The following is a 14,971-nucleotide window of genomic DNA, read 5'->3' on the forward strand; positions in this document are numbered from 1 at the left end:
AATATTAAAAATGTTATTTTAGACAATATTTTAAAGAAATACCATGAAACAAAACGTGTCCATTGTTACAACATCACAACACTGCAATATAAGAAATGTATACTTGTTAAGTGTATAAATATAGGTTAATCTCAGAGGACAAAGAAAAGGTTTTTAAAAAAATGTACACAAAAAGTTTAAAAATTAAAAAATATTTTATTTTCAGGAAGTTTTGGGCAAAAGCCCTTCTTCAACTGTTTAAAAAGAAAAGTAGACACAGTGCAGTAAACTTGTTTTTCAAGAATTGTAATTATACAAAAATTCTGTGGATGGTGTCATGATTATTAGAATAGAATGTTCATTCTATACCCAGAGGTTCCAAAGTTCCCAGTTTGAAGATAAATTCTTGTTCCTTTTTTTTCCGAGCAACATTTGTTCCATAGCACTGATTGATCACACAGACTGTGATGTCTTCTAAAATCGCTCTTACACTAGACCCCTGTTCAAACATCTAAAAAGCTGAGTTACACCCGTCTAAAGTCCTTAGTCGTCTTTGAAAATCTACCCCTATATGTCTATCTCAATTGTATGGGGCTGCTTTGCTTTTGCAATACAGTTATTATACACTTTTGCCATTGTTTTATTTATTGTTTTGCTATTGTTTACAGTCAGTTATAAGGGATATAGTCTGTCTGCCTTTTCAGGTCTGTTTGTCTTTCTATGCCTGTGCCTGTCTGCCTGTCTGTCTGTCGATATGTTTGTCTCATTGATTGTATGGGGCTGCTTTGCTTTTGCAATGCAGTTATTATACATTTGTGCCATTGTGTTTTTTTTGCTATTGCTATTTGACTGTGTAATAGTTATGGATGTATGTTAGGGTCTGTTTGTCACTCAAGTGTACAGAGTGCATTCTAATGCAGCCCTGACTGTGTAATAGTTATGGATGTATGTTAGGGTCTGTTTGCCGCTGAAGCGTACACAGTGCATTGCTGGTCCTCCTCATTAGCAGTCCTCCTGGGAATGCTGTGCAGATCGAGGGAGGCGTACTGGAGACTGTCTTCACTCGCTGCAGCGGCTCCTTCCCTCCCCCTCACAGCCGAATACACCGCCTGCTTCCCATCCTCCAGGGCTGTTCTCTTCATTCTCCGCTGCTTCCGCTGCTTCTGCTGTTTCCTGTGCCTGTGCGTGACTGAGGCGTAGTGCAGCCCACCGTCCTCCTGCAATCACAAATATATTACAGTGAAGGCTTTCTGAAACATGATCTCCCCTCTCATTAGCCATCACCATGACTGATTAACATACATGGTCATACAAATAATTAGTTAGCTGTATCTATTGCAGTTTTACACAATTTGGTTTGCAATTGAATTGAGGTCTTACACTGCTAGTGATATATTTGGGGTGTGCTGAGTTCTTGGATCGATTATGGAATAATACACTATTACTCTTTACTTGTTCATTGGGCAGTGAGGTCTGTCACTCAAGTCTAGAGATAGAAAGACAATATGAGAAAAGAGGAGGGACTAAATTCACAGATAGATTGCAAAGCATTGAAGTATTGTCAGATAACTTCATGAATGAAAATCAGTGTCACTGTGTATTTCCAGTAACGTTATCCCAGTACAACCCGAGAATGAGTATGACGTCTCCGTGTCGGGGTAGCGGGTCCTCTAAAACAATCTTTTTTATCATGAAATTGCTTTATAATCTGTCCTTGTTAAAATGTAGGCATGTACTACCAGTAACAAAATATGTATACAGGACCTAGAGCTCTATTACCATGTAACATATAGAACATAACTATAGAGAAACAGTCACACAATGAAGACAGAAAGAAAAAAACAAATATGCAGAAATGTAGGTAGTGTAACGAGGGACAATAGCCAAGAAAATCTGTAATTCTGATGTGGATTTACTGTACCAGATTGACATGAATGTGTGCCAACATGTTAGGATATTTGATTCAACATCTCTTACCTCTTTACCCATCTCTTTATCACCACAGGAAGCAGGATCTGCAAAAAGGTAGCAAATTTGATGTTCAAAGGGATATTACACAGCTTTTAAAGGGCACGGAAAAAACAAACATCACAAAGAATCCCATTGACAGCATATCGACAGCACCCTGTCGTCAAGCCAAATAACAAATTGGGTTGAAGTCAGATTAGCAGCGATCTTTTACCAATGTTGTTAACACTAGAGGTGTTCTGATATAGTCAGCGCCGCCTAATTGGGATGTCTGCTTAAATGGGACACAACTCTGGGAGACGGTTCTTCCCAATGTCATTTCATTGGGACACCACTTCATTTAATTGGGATCCAGTACTTTCAAATGATGAGCGGAGATCGCTTTTCAGAGGAAGACACAGTGCAGTGAGTGCGTGATTACACTGTGACCTGCGTAAATTGTGTAAACCACGCTGAACTCTTGAAGAAGGAGGAGTCTCCTGTGGTTTCTTAGAACATAAGATGACATAAGAAAGTTTACAAACGAGAGGAGGCCATTCAGCCCATTTTGCTCGTTTGGTTGTTAGTAGCTTATTGATCCCAGAATCTCATCAAGCAGCTTCTTGAAGGATCCCAGGGTGTCAGCTTCAACAACATTACTGGGGAGTTGGTTCCAGACCCTCACAATTCTCTGTGTAAAAAAAGTGCCTCCTATTTTCTGTTCTGAATGTCCCTTTATCTAATCTCCATTTGTGACCCTTGGTCCTTGTTCTTTTTTCAGGTCAAAAAAGTCGACATTGTCTATACCTTTTAGGATTTTGAATGCTTGAATCAGATCACCGCGTAGTCTTCTTTGTTCAAGACTGAATAGATTCAATTGTCTTAGCCTGTCTGCATATGACATGCCTTTTAAACCCGGAATATTCTGGTTACTCTTCTTTGCACTCTTTCTAGAGCAGCAATATCCTTTTTGTAACGAGGTAACCAGAACAGAACACAATATTCTAGGTGAGGTCTTACTAATGCATTGTAAAGTTTTAACATTACTTCCCTTGATTTAAATTCAACACTTCTCACAATATATCCAAGAATCTTATTGGCCTTTTTTATAGCTTCCCCACATTGTCTAGATGAAGACATTTCTGAGTCAACATGAACTCCTAGATCTTTTTCATAGATTCCTTCTTCAATTTCAGTATCTCCCATATGATATTTATAATGCACATTTGTATTGCCTGCGTGCAGTACTTTACACTTTTCTCTATTAAATGTCATTTGCCATATGTCTGCCCAGTTCTGAATGCTGTCTAGATCATTTTGAATGACCTTTGCTGCTGCAACAGTGTTTGCCACTCCTCCTATTTTTGTGTCATCTGCAAATTTAACAAGTTTGCTTACTATACCAGAATCTAAATCATTAATGTAGATTAGAAATAGCAGAGGACCTAATACTGATCCCTGTGGTACACCACTGGATACGTCGTTCCATTTTGAGGTTTCTCCTCTAATTAGTACTGTAGGTTACATAGACTGTAGGTTACATACATTGTCATCACAAATATATTGCAAATGTCGTGGACTTTCTTATGTTCTTATGATATTGTATATTAACAGGACTTTACATTGAATGAACTTTAATCGCCCTGGATAAGGGCGTCTGCTAAGAAATAAATAATAATCAAATTTGTCTAGCTTTGCCTAGCGATAACGATCAACCTAACACCTTGAATGCATCAGACACTCAGGAAACAAAAGGCTAATCAAACCCGTCTCTGCGATTTAATGACCCAGTCTAGTGAGAGAAAAGTGGTTTAGCATAGGAGTCTGAAAGAGAGAAAAAACAGCTTAAAGATTTAGAGATTTAAGACAAATTTCACATCATATTGATTTAATACCACTATGAGTACAAGATGCAAGAGTTTTTATTCTTAAATTGCCTAAGAAGTATAGAATAACCCAGGAAATAAATCCCTAAGAGAATTAAACTGTTTGCAATGTCTAACCAAAGTCGCAACCCAACATATTTGGTGTCTAAAGAAATGTAATTTGTTATGGTAAAAATAACGGGAATTCAGAATAAAATCTGAATTATTTAGCAAAAGTTATGCACGTTTTAAATGTTTCCCCTTTCCAGATTATGATAATGAACTAATCAGACAGGGGAAAGGGGGGGGGGGGCATCAATCAAGGTTTCAAGCCCATTCAGCTACAAAATAGCCAATCGGAGCATGCAGCAGGAAATTCAAATAATCTATTTGTTTGAAAAAGATAAAAGCCGACTGTAAACTTTAGCTCCTTGCCCCTGCTCTATGCCCCTGCTCTATGCCCCTGCTCTATGCCCCTGCTCTATGCCCCTGTGATAGCCCCCTGCGTTAGCCCCCTGCGTTAGCCCCCTGCGTTAGCCCCTGCGCTATCCCCTGACCGCTGATCCCTGCTCGCTCAGATTCAAAGAAACTACAAGACTGCACCTGGAGACTGCTTTCCAGGCTAGGTAACAATACTCTTAAATATCTATTCAGGTATTGTGTGACCCCTTGTTGTTGTGTCAGTATGTACTAATATTTCTTTGGTAAATTGTTGTTTTAAACCTTAGTTCTCATTGTAATGCTTTTAATGTGACATTAATTGTGTAACTTGTGATTTTCAAACTTATTTTGTTGCATGCTTAATAAATACCATCTTTCTAAGAAGAGATTCCCAGTATTGAATCATTCGCTCATGTTGAACAGACACAATTTATGAACTTTGAACAGTCTGGAATGTGGTCTATTTTTGGCTTGCTGTAACGTGTAAATCCGCCATCGTTTTCAGAGAGCGATATTAAAAACGGGTTTGTACATTATAATAGGACACTGTTTATTGTAGAGGTCCCACCGAGATCTTGACAATCGAAGGTATCTCTTTATCCCCTACAGTTTTTGGAGGTCATTTAATTTATTGCTTTTAAGAATATATTAACTGCTTACAATAGTACCCACAGTACTTTCTGTTTTCTATATGTTAACCACTCCCTAATCCATGTGCATGCATTTCCTTGAATCCCTACTGCGTTCAGTTTGAGAATTAATCTTTTATGCAGGACTTTGTCAAAAGCTTTCTGGAAATCTTAATAAACCATGTCGTATGCTTTGCAGTTATCCATTTTCAATGTTGCATCCTCAAAAAAATCAAGCAGGTTAGTTAGACACGATCTCCCTTTCCTAAAACCATGCTGACTGTCTCCTAGGATATTGTTCCCATATAGGTAATTGTCCATTTTGGATCGTATTATAGTTTCCATAAGTTTACATATAATAGAAGTCAGGCTTATTGGTCTGTAGTTACCTGGTTCGGTTTGTTCTCCCTTTTTGTGGATCGGTATTGCGTTTGCTATTTTCCAGTCTGTCGGTACAACCCCTGTGTCAAGAGACTGTGTTGCATGATCTTGGTTAGCGGTTTGTAAATAACTACTTTCATTTCTGTGAGTACTATTGGGAGGATCTCATCCGGCCCAGGGGATTTGTTTATTTTAAGAGCTCCTAGTCCCTTTAACACTTCTGCCTCTGTTATGCTAAAGTTATTTAAAATTGGATAGGAACAGGTCGACATGTGGGGCATGTTGTCCGTGTCCTCCTTTGTAAAAACCTGTGAAAAGTAATCATTTAATATATTTGCTATTTTTTTTTCTTCATCTATGATTTTGCCATTTGTGTCTCTTAGACATTTAACCTCCTCTTTGAATGTTCTCTTGCTGTTATAATATTGGAAAAACATTTTGGAATTGGTTTTAGCCCCCTTAGCAGTGTTGATTTCTATCTCTCTCTTGGCCTTTCTAACTTCATTTTTGACTTGTGTTTGCAGTTCCGTACTCTTTCTGTGTACTTTGTTTTTGGTCCCTTTTAAACGCTTCAGTTTGTTTATGAATAAAAACATTGACTGGTATTTTAAATGATGTATTTAACATTTAATCATAATGTGATGTGAGATTTAATTATTTTTCTTAGCATTAAGAAACAAAAATAAAGTGTGACTAATGTCATCTCAACTGCCTCTCGTTTAATTGGGACAGCCACTTATTAGTGATAGTTTTCCTTCTCCCTAGGCGTCCTGATAAGCGGTGCCGACTGAACTCATACTCCTAATGACCTTTACAAAGTATTTATCAGCATGTATTAAATACATCCTTTCATTAATGTGACAAGCTGTCCTTTTACACCTGAGCACCAATCAATGGCAATTAGCTTCCACATTCAGTAAACTGACAGTTGTTTTGTTTTGAAATCAACACATTAATGAATAGATTTATTTAATACCTGCCGATAAATACATCTTAAAGGAAATCACATTACCATGCTGGTGTAATGTATACAAATTGCATTTACACTTAGCTGAGCCAATACATGAGCTAATACATAAATCCATGCAGAAGCTGCATGTGCATTATAAATATCATATGGGAGATACTGAAATTGAAGAAGGAATCTATGAAAAAGATCTAGGAGTTTATGTTGACTCAGAAATGTCTTCATCTAGACAATGTGGGAAAGCTATAAAAAAGGCCAACAAGATATTCGGATATATAGTGAAAAGTGTTGAATTTAAATCAAGGGAAGTAATGTTAAAACTTTACAATGCATTAGTAAAACCTCATCTAGAATATTGTGTTCTGTTCTGGTCCCCTCGCTACAAAAAGAACTCTAGAAAGAGTGCAAAGAAGAGCGACCAGAATATTCTGGGTTTAAAAGGCATGTTGCATGCAGACAGGCTTAAAGAATTGAATCTATTCAGTCTTGAACAAAGAAGACTACGCGGTGATCTGATTCAAGCATTCAAAATTCTAAAAGGTATTGACAATGTCGACCCAGGGGACTTTTTTTACCTGAAAAAAGAACAAGGACCAAGGGTCACAAATGGAGATTAGATAAAGGGACATTCAGAACAGAAAATAGGAGGCACTTTAGGATGTACTTTTTTACACAGAGAATTGTGAGGGTCTGGAACCAACTCCCCAGTAATGTTGTTGAAGCTGACACCCTGGGATCCTTCAAGAAGCTGCTTGATGAGATTCTGGGATTAATAAGCTACTAACAACCAAACGAGCAAGATGGGCTGAATGGCTTCCTCTCGTTTGTTCTTTACAGGGATCAGAAATGTGTGGCAGTAGTGGATGGGGTCAGATGTGTGAAACCTGTGCTGCTGAAGTTCTGTGTGACTAGAGATGTGCTCTTTACCTGCAGCCTGACGATTCCTCAGAGCCTTCATCAGGAGATACACGCAGCATGGAAGGAGTAGGGCAGGTAAGAGGAGGGTGTAGAGATACTGATTGAACATGACTGCAAAACAATATTTTCATGGGATATCAGACACACTATCTTCATGGGATATCAAACACAATATCTTCATGGGACATCGGAGACAATATCTTCATGAGATATCTGACACAATATCTTCATGGGAAATCAGTGACACAATATCTTCATGAGATATCAGACAGAATATCTTCATGTGATATCAGTGACACAATATCTTCATGTGATATCAGTGACACAATATCTTCATGGATATCAGACACTATATCTTCATGGGATATCAGACACAATATCTTCATGTGATATCAGTGACACAATATCTTCATGAGATATCAGACACAATATCTTCATGAGATATGAGTGACACAATATCTTCATGGATATCAGACACTATATCTTCATGGGATATCAGACACAATATCTTCATGTGATATCAGTGACACAATATCTTCATGGATATCAGACACTATATCTTCATGAGATATGAGTGACACAATATCTTCATGTGATTTCAGACACAATATCTTCATGAGATATGAGTGACACTATATCTTCATGGGATATCAGTGACACAATATCTTCATGTGATATCAGTGACACAATATCTTCATGGATATCAGACACTATATCTTCATGAGATATGAGTGACACAATATCTTCATGTGATTTCAGACACAATATCTTCATGAGATATGAGTGACACTATATCTTCATGGGATATCAGTGACACAATATCTTCATGGATATCAGACACAATATCTTCATGTGATATCGGTGACAATATGTTCATGTGATATCAGTGACACAATATCTTCATGTGATATCAGACACAATATCTTCATGGATATTAGACACAGTATCTTCATGTGATGTCTCGCTCTTGCTTGCAGAGCTGTGAGGGGATGCTCTCATGGGTCTGGTTGCCTGCCTGCAGGCACTATGTCTAACTGTAGTCAGCGCTATTGACTGTATTGATTGTAGTCAGCACTATTGACTCTAGTCAGTGCTATTGACTGTATTGATTGTAGTCAGTGCCATTGACTGTAGTCAGTGCTATTGACTGTAGTCAGTGCTGTTGACTGTAGTCAGCGCTATTGACTGTATTGATTGAGCCAGTGCCATTGACTGTAGTCAGTGCTATTGACTGTAGCCAGTGCTATTGACTGTAGTCAGTGCTATTGACTGTAGTCAGTGCTGTTGACTGTAGTCAGTGCTATTTACTGTAGTCAGTACTATTGACTGTAGTCAGTGCTATTTACTGTAGTCAGTGCTATTGACTGTACTGACTGTAGTCAGTGCTATTTACTGTAGTCAGTGCCATTGACTGTAGTCAGTGCTATTTACTGTAGTCAGTGCTATTGACTGTACTGACTGTAGTCAGTGCTATTTACTGTAGTCAGTGCTATTGACTGTACTGACTGTAGTCAGTGCTATTTACTGTAGTCAGTGCTATTGACTGTACTGACTGTAGTCAGTGCTATTTACTGTAGTCAGTGCTATTGACTGTAGCCAGTGCTATTGACTGTAGTCAGCAGTACTGTAGTCAGTGCTACTGTAGTGAGTGCTATTGACTGTAGCCAGTGCTATTAACTATAGCCAGTGCTATTAACTGTAGCCAGTGCTATTGACTGTAGTCAGCGCTGTTGTTCCTCAGTTTCTTGAGCACTGAATTCAAGTATTGTAATGTAATGGAAATGCAAAGAATTCTATCTAAATTAAAAGCAATTCATACTTGTTTTTTTGTTGCTGGGTTTTCTCATTCCTTTCCTGCTGGGCTGTGCCAGAGAGGAGTGGTTGAGTACACAGCTGATCTCAGTCCCCGGGCTCCACAGTGCCTCATTAACCTGCAGGCTGGTGCTGGTGCTGTAGCTGCCATCCTGGTTTACTGTGGGGGGTCCCTGCTGTGTGGAGGAGGGGAGTCCAGGAGAGGAGGAATCCCAGGATAGGGTCACATCTCGAGGGTAGAACCCAACAGCACTGCAGTTCAGGATCAGCAGACCGCTGCTCTCATTGACAGAGCCTACTGTGAGCTGGACCTCTATATTAGAAACACATATTGTTTACTCAATGAGAGATCAGAAATGTTAAATGAAACTCTAAAATCAGTACATGTTGCCAATCAAAACATACAATCATTTTACATGACAAACACTGACAGTATTTTAGGTACAATGCATCTTTATACTTTCTTTCTAGGATACACTTACAGTGTATCCTAACACTGGAGTTATCATTTATGACCATTTACAACCTTGTGATAATCCTGCCCATAAACTCCTTTTCTACCAGGAAGAGAGACTCAAAGACAAGAAAGCTGCAGTGAAGTGCTAGTGCGCACGATTAATATGAAATAATAACACAAACAAACAAAACACAGGAACAAAACAACAGCGGCACGGTGGCAAAAACAAAAATGTAAACAAAACAAGACAGACGCGTCAAATACCGTGTGGTTTAAGGCTGAGCTGCCACTTTCATGTAAACACAGCACAACACTCACCTTAACAGCAACTATACCCCCCGAACATCAACATACACTCAACCCTCACCTTCTCCAACATTAACTCTCACATTAACACCTGTGATCACCCTGTTCATACACCTGTGGCTGGAGCCCAATTAATCATTAATCATTTATTCAATTTATGGCTCCAGCCACATTCCCACGTGTTTTGACAGGGAAGAATTTAACCCCCTCCCGCCACCCAATATTCCCTACACACACACACACACACACCTGTGCATCATTAGGGCTTTCACCCTGCCACAGGGTGTCTCATTCTATGATACAAAATCTGTTTCATAGACAACAACTTGAATGAGGAGTATTCCTAAATAATCCTTCCACGCCCAACATAGCGAAGATGATGTTCTGGTATTTTTCAGTTTGAGCAATGTGTCTTACCTCCTCTCCTGATGAACTCCCTCAGTGGCTGCGCCAGAGAGGAGTGGTTGAGTACACAGCTGATCTCAGTCCCCGGGCTCCACAGTGCCTCATTAACCTGCAGGCTGGTGCTGGTGCTGTAGCTGCCATCCTGGTTTACTGTGGGGGGTCCCTGCTGTGTGGAGGAGAGGAGTCCAGGAGAGGAGGAATCCCAGGATAGGGTCACATCTCGAGGGTAGAACCCAACAGCACTGCAGCTCAGGATCAACACACCTGCTCTGTCCGCCGATACAACAGATCTAAGGTCTAATTTGGGGATCGCTTTTACTAGAGGATGTGAAAGAAAGAGAAGTACATTCATATTTAGTATACTGTCGGGAATCTTCATTAACCAATGTGGTAGATGGCCCCGAAACATTTGAATTGAAAGTTTATATAAAAAGCAGCATTGAAAAGCCAAACAAATCTGTAATTGAAAGATAAGAGGCCATTGTTGGTGATTTACTATGTCTGAATGGTAAGTGTCATTGAGGATCCTTCCAGACATGGTCACCTGCAACATAATAATGGGTTCTGTTCTTAATTAGCATTACAGCTTTTTTTTTTCTTTTTTTGTTTATAATTTAGTGTGTTGAATTTTTTTTCCAGTTTGGAATGCCCAATCGCTTTTCTCCTCACTGCAGCAATTCCCCACATGGCTCAGGAGACCCGAAGGTTCAGTGGTTGTCCTCCGATCCCACAACCAAGCCAGCTTCCTTTTTCATACAGTAACTCGAGAGTGGATGTCAGCAAGCTACTGACCTCTGGAGGACAAAGGCCAACCTCCCTAACCCATAGGAGCACCTGGGCCAATGCGACGCTCCCTTTGGAGTCCCCAGCAAACACCAGCTTACTTCGCACAGCAAAGACACAAACGCTGTGCGACTCACCCTGCGCACCACACTGCTGCGCTTCTACCAGGTGAGCCACTCGGGGACCCCAACATTATAACATTGTGAAAAGTGTCATGTTGTTTTTGTTTTTCACATTTCAATGTTGCTGTCAGTACTCTTGCTCGCACTACACTTCCTGTGTTATTATTATTATTATTATTATTATTATTATTATTATTATTATTATTATTATTTATTTATTAGCAGACGCCCTTATCCAGGGTGAGCGGGTGTAGAGAGAGAACAGGAGAGGACCCAAGACTGACCCTTAGGGGACTCCAGTTAAGAGAGGGTGAGGTGTGGAGGTTGCTCCACGCCAGGTTACCTGGCAAGTGCGGTTGGAGAGGTAGGAGGAGAACTAGGCCAGAGCAGTTCCAGAGATTCCCAGGTCAGCAAGAGAGGATAGTAGGATAGAGTGATCGACAGTGTCAAAGGCAGCAGAGAGTGGGTGCAGGGGATGGAGAGGTGTTAAAGAGTTTGCGGATATCTGAGATATTAGAAGAGAAGAAGGAGGCAAAGTCGTCAGGGGAGATAGAGGAGGGAGGAGGAGGGGGGAGGGTTTAGGAGGGAGGAGAAGGTAGAGAATAGTTTACGTGGGTTGTTAGTGGAGGCTTGGATTACAGATTGGTAATAAGTACATTTAGCAGAGGAGAGAGTAGAGGAGAAGGAGGAGAGGAGAGTGCGGTAAAGGTCTAGGGCAGCAGGGAGTTTGGTTCTCTTCTATTTCTTTTCAGCAGATCGCAGTGTGATTCTTGCTGAGCGGAGCACAGAGGAGAGCCAGGGTTGGGGAGGGGAGGGGCGAGCAGGTCGGGAGGTGAGGGGACAGAGGGAGTCGAGGGAGGAGGTGAGGGAGGAGAAGAGGGTGTTACAGATAATAGGAAGCAGTGGAGCATCAGGGGAGGTCCTTCTCCCTGTAACACAGGACTTCATGGGGAGGGTAGTTGCATTAATAAATATGACACATTTAACAATGAGTTTCATGAATAAATAAGACACACATTGAGCACAGCAGAGCACAGCTACTGAGTCTACTGGTTTTCTTGTTTCTTTGTTTTTTTTAAACCATGTTTTAAAATGTCTGTACCTTTCACTTCTAATTGAGCGCGCCTCTTCTCTAATAACAGTGGTGGGTCTGCAAGGCACAAAACTGAGCAGCTATACTGCCCATGGTCAGAAGGAGTCACGTTGGCAATGATGAGAGAGCTGGAAAGTTGACTGTCGATGATAGACATCCGATGGTTAATGTTCTTTACTGTGTTATTTATTTGTGTTTCATTTTGACTCCAAAAAAAAACCCCATCCTTGTGACAACCCATTCCTTTCCCAATGCTGCAGGTGAATTGAGCCGTCTGCCCCAGCAGAATGGAGAGAGATTGAGGAGACAGGAGGATTTCAATCGCTGAACTCACTGTGACACCTGGGGAGAGACCAAGACATGCCATTAGGATGGATAAAGAAAGGGTCGTATTACCAGGAGGTTACAGGTTCAATCCCAACCACTGTGGCTCTGAGCAATTCCTTTAACCTCCTTGTGCTCCTTCTTTCGGATGAGACGTAAAACCAAGGTTCTATTATAAGTGACTCTGCAGTTGATGCATAGTTCACTCCCAAGTCTCTGTAAGTCTGTGGCAAAGTGCCCCGCCCCTGTGTGCATTTGTGTGTTCTGTGTATGTATGTATGCGTGCGTGTGTTAATGTTGGTGTATAGTCATTGGTACACGGGATATAAACGGGTCTGTGTTTCACGTGTATTTAAAAAGTGTATATTTGTATTTAGGCACGGGATTGCACATCACGCACGTGCATTTAAAATATAATATGTGAACACGGGGTTTCACGTAATGAATTCACGTGCTGGGATTCAAGTGAGTAATTAATTAGTAATTGAATCCCAGCACAACAGTATAAATAGATGCACGTTTAGTCACTCGTGGTTGGGTGTTCGGAAGAGGAGAACGGGTGAGAGAGAGAGAGAGAGAGAGAGAGAGAGAGAGAGAGAGAGAGAGAGAGAGAGAGAGAGAGAGAGACCCACCTGTGGCTAAAAATGAGTAATAGCATTGTCACCTGCCAAACAGATATCTACCTGTGTGCAGCCTACATCCCCCCATCGGACTCCCCTTATTACAAGGAAGACACCTTCCATGATCTCCAGACAGAGATCTGCCACTTCCAGGCCCAGGGAAGTGTGCTGCTCTGCGGTGACTTTAATGCCAGAACAGGCACTCTGCCTGACTTCATGAACTCACAGGGGAACAGCCACATATTCGGACAATCCCCTCTATACCACACGCACATGACTACAAACAGGAATAGCCATGACAGTGTGGTAAATAAAAATGGGAGACAATTATTGAATCTCTGTCAAGGCCTAGGCCTATATATCATGAATGGCAGGATCAGAGGGGACTCTTTAGGTAGGTTTACATACAGCTCAGCTCTTGGTAACAGTGTGGTGGACTATGCCATCACTGACCTGGACCCCTCCTTTATTAATGCATTCACTGTCAGACCACAAACCCCCCTGTCAGATCACAGTCAAATCACTGTGTTCATAAAAAGAACAGAGCAGATCAACAACACACAGACACAGCCCTGTAAGCTGTACAATCTAAACCATTCCTACAGATGGGCTCCAAACAGCACAGAAATATACAAAGAAGCAATTGGCACCAATGAAATAGAAACCCTAATACACACATTTCAAAACACACAGTATCAACACACAAAAACAGGAGTAACTCTGGCTGTAAAAGATTTGAATAACATATTTAGAAAAGCAGCAGAAAAATCTAAATTAAAAATAGTAAATCGGAAAAACAACCAAAAGAATAAATTCAAAGAAAAGTGGTTTGATGAAGAATGTAAAACTAGAAGGGAAAAACTAAGACAGCTATCCAATCAAAAACATAAAGATCCAGACAGCCCAGATTTACGTCTCAGATACTGTGAGGCACTGAATCAATACAAACACACTCTAAGAAATAAAAAACAAGACCATATTAATAAACAACTCAGCGAAATTGAGGAGTCAATAAACCAAAATCATTTTTGGGAAACCTGGAACAACCTAAATTCAACAAAAAAAGAAGAATTGGCCATCCAAAATGGAAACATTTGGAAAAAACATTTTGAAAACCTTTACAAAGAAATACAAAACAAAGAACAAAAAACTCAAAATGCCATTTGTGAAAAACTAAAAAATTTAGAATCCTGTATTAAGGACAATCAGAACCCCCTAGACACCCCAATCACGGTGGAGGAGCTGAATGATAAACTCAAGGCCCTCAAATCAAAAAAAGCAAGTGGACCTGACAGCATCAACGCTGAGATGCTCAAACACAGCAGCCCCAAGCTGCAGGAGGCCCTGCTCAAACTCCTCAATCTTGTACTGAGAGCTGGGTATTTCCCTGAGACCTGGAACCAAGGGCTTATAACACCCATATATAAAAGTGGAGACAAATTCGACCCCAATAACTACCGGGGCATCTGTGTGAGCAGTAATCTGGGGAAGGTGTTCTGCAGTATCATTAACGCCCGGATACTGGCCTTCCTTACCGAACACAGTGTCCTGAGTAAGAGTCAGATTGGATTTCTACCAAAACACCGCACTTCTGATCATGTTTACACCCTACACACCCTAATCAATAAACACGTCCATCAAACTAATAAAGGAAAAATATTCGCTTGCTTTATAGACTTTAAAAAGGCATTTGATTCAATTTGGCATAAAGGACTATTTCTTAAACTTCTTCAAAGTGGTGTAGGGGGTAAAGTCTATGACATCATAAAATCGATGTACTCAGAAAATAAGTGTGGTGTGAAAATTGGCAACAAAAGAACAGAATTCTTCACACAAGGGCGTGGGGTGAGACAGGGCTGCAGTCTGAGCCCAACACTGTTCAACATCTATATCAATGAGCTGGCCACAGTGTTGGAGCAGTC

General features: G+C 40.5%; 1 protein-coding gene across 1 annotated transcript; it reads right to left on the bottom strand.

Moving 5' to 3' along the window:
* Window positions 1–233: 233 nt before the first annotated feature.
* Window positions 234–12,832, bottom strand: LOC117965682 (tyrosine-protein phosphatase non-receptor type substrate 1-like). The gene is made up of 6 exons (XM_059016749.1): window positions 12,115–12,832; window positions 10,120–10,425; window positions 8,947–9,252; window positions 7,137–7,238; window positions 1,957–1,994; window positions 234–1,196 (listed from the first exon to the last, which is right to left on the bottom strand). Exons 1-6 carry the CDS (start codon window positions 12,470–12,472, stop codon window positions 930–932), a joined length of 1,377 nt encoding a protein of 458 aa, XP_058872732.1. The 5' UTR covers window positions 12,473–12,832; the 3' UTR covers window positions 234–929.
* Window positions 12,833–14,971: the final 2,139 nt, after the last annotated feature.

This window comes from Acipenser ruthenus, chromosome 53 (genome assembly GCF_902713425.1).
Source record: "Acipenser ruthenus chromosome 53, fAciRut3.2 maternal haplotype, whole genome shotgun sequence".
Taxonomy (NCBI): domain Eukaryota; kingdom Metazoa; phylum Chordata; class Actinopteri; order Acipenseriformes; family Acipenseridae; genus Acipenser; species Acipenser ruthenus.